This window comes from Elephantulus edwardii, unplaced genomic scaffold (assembly GCF_000299155.1).
Source record: "Elephantulus edwardii isolate Elephantulus edwardi_28Jun2011 unplaced genomic scaffold, EleEdw1.0 scaffold00063, whole genome shotgun sequence".
Lineage (NCBI taxonomy): Eukaryota > Metazoa > Chordata > Mammalia > Macroscelidea > Macroscelididae > Elephantulus > Elephantulus edwardii.
The window spans coordinates 7,732,021-7,738,582 of NW_006399813.1; the positions used below are offsets into that span (position 1 = coordinate 7,732,021).

The window sequence follows — 6,562 nt, forward strand, 5'->3', positions numbered from 1 at the left end:
GCATAGGGTCGCTATGAGTAGGAAACGACTCGACGGCACATAACAACAACAAGGCCAGAGTGCTTTTTTGGTGGCAAAGAGGATAAAGCTTCCTCTCATATATTCTGGGCATATTGCTGGGAAAGGCTGTTGAATAGAGGGGACAGGACATCCTGCTGGGACAGTTAGAGGGATGGTGAAAGAGAGGAAGACCTTCAACCAGGTGGAAGGACACGCTGACGGCAGCCATGGGTTCAAGTGTGTCAGAGATTGTGAGGATGGCCCAGGAAAGAACACGGTTCAGGTCTGTTGTTTATAGGGTTAATATGGTTTGTACTCAACTTGATGGCTCTTAACAACAAAAAGCAAACGTACAGTACCATGGAGAGATAAGAAACAACATTTCTAGACCCAAACACAAATATCCTGCATGGCAAAAAGAATTGTAATAATAAGTCATTTTTTATTGAATACATTAAACTCATTTATTCCCCACCACAACTTAATGTGGACAAAAATCAAGTGAAGATCAATAAAACTCATTGCCGTGGCATCTATCCCGGCTCATGGCAACCTCTCCATCCTCCATCCATCCCGTCTCCACGGCTGTGAATCGCAGAAGGAGGAGATGGCTTCACCTTTCCCTGGCAGCGCTGTAGGTGGGTTTGAACGGCTGACCTTTGAGTTAGTATCCCAGCCCTTCACCTACTACATACACTACAAAAGTTCCGTAAGGTTGAATAGTGTCCTTAAAGTTTTCATAAGGTCTAAAAAACTGACCAAAGGTGAATTTAGAAAGGCATGGTATGATGACAAGGGACCTGGATTTGTAATCAAAACACACAGGTTGTGAACCCTGAATTCCCTATAACTGAGCTGCTTCTTTTAAGGAAGTTATTAAAAAAGAAACTTCTTAAAGTCTATCTCCTCTACTTTAAATAGGGACATAGAAGTTCTTGATTAGCTCCTAGGGTCTTTGGAGGATTGAACAAAGTAATATAAGTTTAACTACAAAACTTGATACATATTTAAAGACTTACACACTTCAGGCTACTGCCTTCTAGGATAGGTTTTGGTGTGTGTTCTTTCAAGGCCAAGGAAATATTAAAAACTATTTTATATCTCTTTTAAAGAAATACTGTGGCTGAAGTGATTTCATGCTGTTCAGAGGCAGGGATCAAGTCTGCATCTTTACTTATATGTATCAGTGCTAATATCTTTGTTGTTGATTTCCGTCAAGTTGAGCACGACTCATAGCAACCCTATGAACAAAAGGCCTGAAGCCTTCATTTCCAGAGGCATACAGAGTGCCAAAAGAACGAAACAATCTCTTAGGTGGAGTGCGGCCAGAATTCGACGTGGAATTGAGAATGGTGAGGCTGAGTCCTACGCACTTCGGGCACATTATCTGTGGGGTCAGCCAGTCCCTGGAGAAAGATGTTGTTGTTGTTGTTGTTGTTGTTGTTATGTGCCGTCGAGTCGCCTGCGACTCATAGCGACCCTATGTACAACAGCCCTAAACTCCGCTCTGTCCTGTGCCAATCGCACTGTCTCTGACACTCCCATCCCAATTATCCCAGTCACTGAATCAATCCACCTCATATAGGGCCTTTCTCTCTTGCCAAGCTTATTCAAGCAAAGGGTCAGTGAAAGAGAAGAAGACCCTCAACAATATGAATTGATACAAGTAGCTGCAACAGTGAATTCAAAGACAGAAGTGAGTGTGAGGAAGGCACAAGATCAAGGAATGTGTCACTGAGTTGTATACTGGGTAGCTATGAGTGGAAGCAGGTTTGACAGCACCTAACAACAACACCAGAGAGCAATGCAGAAAATAACAAGTTTTTCTCCATACGACCCAGCTATTCCACTACTAGGAATATACCCCAAAGAAACTAGAAGTGAGGTACAATCGGAGATTGGTACATCAATGTTCGTAGTAGCATTATTTACCATCACAAGAATGTGGAAATAGCCCAAATGTCCATCCACAACTGAGTGGATTCTGAGTGGATTGAGAAAGTGTGGTCCATTCACACAATGGAACACTATGCAGCACTTGGGAGCAATGATTTCACAAAACACCACATAATTTAGGAGAGACTGGAGAGTATTAACTGAGTTAACAAACTCAGTCTCATAAGGAGAAATACTCTGTAAGACCATTATTGTGAAAATAGAATTATAACTGGTAAGAAATGAATGGGAAACCAAGGGGTAAAGGAGTGGGACTGAGGATAAGGATGGGATGAGTGAAACCATAGATTTGTACAGTTGGTGGATGAAAAAAAGGTGGAAAGGAAATGGGAAGGATCTGGGCAAAAATATAGGGTTGTAATGCCCAATGGTGATTAATTTCATAAAATATAATGTATAATAATTATTATACGAGACATAAAATGAATGAAGAATACTGTGAAACACAATGTATATGCACTTTGTAAGCAAACAGATAAAAACATTAATAAGGTTTTTTTTAAGTAAATAAAGACGGCTTTTTTTTAAATCCCACTAAAGAATTGTGTTTGGTAAGTTCTACATTGCAAAATGAAATTTCAGAAAACAGACCATGTGTCTTATGGTAACCGTCATATATATTCATATATAATTTACTCCCTAAACAATAACTATTGTTTACTTTCTCTATTAGTCTGTTCAAGAGGTACACTGTTAGGGAAAAACCTCTTAAGAAGCAGGAGCTAGTCAAGGAAGTAATGCCTTTAATTAACTGGAGTGTGATATGCCAACAAGGGCACCCTGGGGCTTAATAATGCTCCAAACAGTCAATTACCGGTCACTCTGAAGAGGTATAAAAATAAACTTAGAAACTACCCCTATTCTCATAACTTTTAAAGAGAAATAAAGAACTTACGACCGCAGAAGTTTGGATCTATTTGTAGCCATGTATTGTCACTGAGACATTGAATGGCGTGTGATTTTCTTGGAATTTTGACGTAGCCTATATTACATGTGTAATACACCATCTTGTCAACAGGAAAAGTTGTAGCACCTTTCAAAACTGGTGTCGCATTAGGCATATCTGGGGGTGAGCTGCAGTCACCTAGAGGAGTAAAAATTCAACTGAAAGAAATAACATTTCTCAGTTCACACCAATATTCTCTTCCCAAATGAATGAAGGACATTGCGATGAATTTTGATGCACACAGAGCACGTCTGCCCAGGGCTGAAAGGTACACACCACCAGCTTGATAGATCTCGTGTCTTGTCAACTGATTCAAGACTCTAATTAAGGGCAACAAATCCTTCCCCTTCCATTACTAAAAAAAAAGAAAAAAGGTGGGAGAGAGGACAGGATTTACCGACTGTCAGGGTAGGTACGTTGCTAGAGTCTCAGAAAGACAGCAGCCCCTTGGAAAAAGACACATAGCAGAAACAACACGCATGGTCGGGTACCAAGTGTTGCTCTGAGTTTAATCAATTATTTGGCCCCTCAACGTTAAAAAGGAGAGTCCCTTTGGGATTTGAGAATTATTTTGGCACCCTCCCTTTCGACTCTCACATGTGCTTCCCCAACCCGTCAGGTGTCGCTCCTAAAACTATTTTCGCAGACTTGGCCCAGTCCAGTCCCCAGGAGCTAACTCGCAGGGGAAATCCGCTTCCTGGACCCCAGGGATCATGCCATCAGAAACCCTGAGCCTTAAAGGTAGAGGATTGTGGGGAATAATTTAAAAAAAAAACAAAAAAACCAACAAGAAGAAGAAGAACACACACACACACACACACACACACACACACACCCCAGAACAAAGTCCAGCACCAGAGTAGCTGGTCGAATCCAGGTGGTGGATTCAAACTTTGAACTTTGGGGATTACAGGGCAGTTTCTTGTCACTAGGCCGCCAGAGCTTCCTTTGGTGAGTGGGTTCTAAATGAAGAGACTGATGGTATATGTTTAAACCTCCAAGCTCTTGGTTAGCAGCGGAATGCTTTCACCACTGCACCACTCAGGCTCTCCTAGGAAAGCAACTATAGATGATGCCCAAATACTTCAACTCCCCAAGTGCAAAGAACCTCTCCAAGGCCATGGAAACTTAACCAACCCGTCCCTCCCTCTCTAAGGGTGAGCCAAGGAGGCTGGTTCAGAGTCCCCAACTCACTGCGCACGGGGGGCGTGTTCAACAGCAGCAGCAGGAGGAGCAGCCCCCCACAGAGGTGCAGCACTGCAGGGGCGCTCCACCACTCTGGGCTCATTGCGCATGGAGACAGGGACACAGTCCTGAACTCAGCAGCATCTGCAGCAACAAGTGGGCTGGAACAATCGCAGGTCAGAGGCTGAGCCAGAGTTAACTGGGGTCTTGGGCGTGGCTGAGTTTCAGTCACTAACTGGGTGGGACAAAGAAGACTGTTGAGCAAACAAATGTTGGGCCTGACGAGGGCGGAGGCTTTTCCAGTTGCTTTGGCCTGGTTTGGTCCCAAGACTTGAGAAGTGGGGTTCTCTGCCAGAGGGGAAGGGCAGGCAGGAGCCAGACACTGAGACTGAACACTGTGACTCCTGGTCCGAAATCCTGTGCTGCTAGGGTGGGGCTGCGACAAGCTGGCCCAGCTACAAATGTAAATATCTTCTAAATAAATATTAACACCAGGGGAACAGAGAAGAGGTGAGTGGTCCCAATGGTACAGACTTGGGTTCACTGGAATCTGAATGAACTTCAATTGACTTTAAGGGTGCTTGAGCACTGAATAAGTGAATGATCAGCCTGGTGCATATGCAGTGGAAGAAGGAAGGCAGGGAACAAACTACATAACAAACCAAACAAAAACTCCACCCAGTTGTCATGGAAATGAGTTTTGCTGCTTGGAAACCTCATGCTTATCAAAGTAGAAGGGTCCTCTAGAAGATTCTCAATGGCTACCTTTTTGAAGTAGATTGCCAAATAGGCTTTTCTTCCAGGCTTCCAGTAGGTGGTTTCAAACCTCCAAACACTAAGCTTTTTATCTTATTGAAGAGCCCAGGCAGTTCCCTCAAGAAGAATAGTGTCCACTCAGGAACTTGAACCTTCACTACGTCATGGGTCAACACAAGAATAAGGAAAAAGGACTTCCTGCAGAACGCTCTACAAAAAAAGTAAGCAGTGTGAGATTTTCAAAAACAAAAATCAAAGGAAATGTTGCGTTGGGGAAAATCTATAGTCAAGGACCTCTCTAAAGTGCTGAAAAACGAAGATGTCAGTTTAAGGATGACAAAGCTGTATACTTAATTCAAGCCAAGGTCTTTTTAATTACTTCCTATGTTACCACGGACTGCCAAGGGAATAAACAGATCTCTATCTTGGTGATGAGGGTGAAACCAAGGTGCTCTCTGGAGGCAAAGATTTTGAAGCTCCGTCTCACATATTTTGAGCATTTGGCCAAGAGGGACCAATTCATGGAGGAGGACATCATGCTTGGAAGGGTGGAAGGACAAAACAGGAGAGGAAGACCCTGGATGAAATGGGTTGACACAGTGAGTAGAGAAATAGGGACAGCGTGTCAGAGACAGTGAGATTGGCTCAGGATCCAACAGGGTTCAGAGCTATTGTGCGTAGGGTTGGTATGAATAGCTGGGGACTGGACAGCACATAGCAACAACAATAACAACATGCTTGTGAAAGTTGAACAATTAATGGAGATAACAGGGGGGGAAAAAGCAAAAAACATTTTTTAGCCCAGTTTACATATACATAGTTTACATATGCTTACAAGCCTAAGACTATGACCATTTACTCTTTCAACATTCAATACACTTTGACGAAGGTTTTGTCAAGATGGTACCATTTCTCCATACTTCTTCAATTGCTATACTGAATAAATAATTCCAGAAGCTGGATTTAATGGAGAACAATGTACCATTAAGATTGAAAGTAAACTCATCAACAACTTGCATTATGCAGATGACACAATCATGTTTGCAAAAGTAAAGAAGACATGAAGTACTTGCTGCGGAAGATCAAAGATTACAGCCTTCAGTGAGGATTATATCTCAAGGGAAGACAAAAATTCTTACCAATAGACAGTAGGTCGCATTGTGATAGATGGATAAAAGACTTAAATAGTTAATTATTTCATCCTTCTTGGATCCACAATTGATATCCAGGATAAGTGCCACCAAGATACCAAAAGAAGCATTGCATTGGGACAATTTGCTATTAATCACGTCTCCAAAGAGCTTAAAATTCAAGGATGTTAGTTTAAAGACTAAAGTGTATCTGATCCAAGCTATGGCTTTTTCACTTATTATGGATCTGAAAGTTGGGAAATGAATCAATAAGGGTGACAGAAGAAAAAGAAAAATAGGTCTTTCTATTGTATTGGTGGTGAAGGCCTGTCTTGGAGGAAGTTAAATAGGTTGCTCCTTAGAGGCAAGAATAGTGACACTTTACCTCATATAATTTGGGCATGTTGTCAGGAAGAGGTCCTTGGAAAAGGACATCATGCTGGAAATGGTGGAGGGTCAGTGTGTTTTGTTGTTGTTGTTATGTGCTGTCGAGTCGCCTGTGACTCATAGTGACCCTGAGGGTCAGTGTAAGAGAGGAAAACCTTCTACAGGTGGACCACCGACATGGTGACTGTAACAATGGGCTCAA

The 6,562-nt window shown here is 42.4% G+C and overlaps 1 protein-coding gene across 1 annotated transcript in view; it reads right to left on the reverse strand.

The window, feature by feature from the left end:
* LOC102851819 (complement decay-accelerating factor-like) overlaps nucleotides 1–6,562 on the reverse strand; it is a 51,468-nt gene that overhangs the window by 34,912 nt on the left and 9,994 nt on the right. Inside the window, exons 3-4 of the mRNA XM_006888003.1 lie at nucleotides 4,097–4,322; nucleotides 2,852–3,040 (exon numbers count right to left, since the gene is read on the reverse strand). Of these exons, the coding sequence (XP_006888065.1) occupies nucleotides 2,852–3,040; nucleotides 4,097–4,322 (415 nt within the window). The remainder of the gene's footprint in view (nucleotides 1–2,851; nucleotides 3,041–4,096; nucleotides 4,323–6,562) is intronic.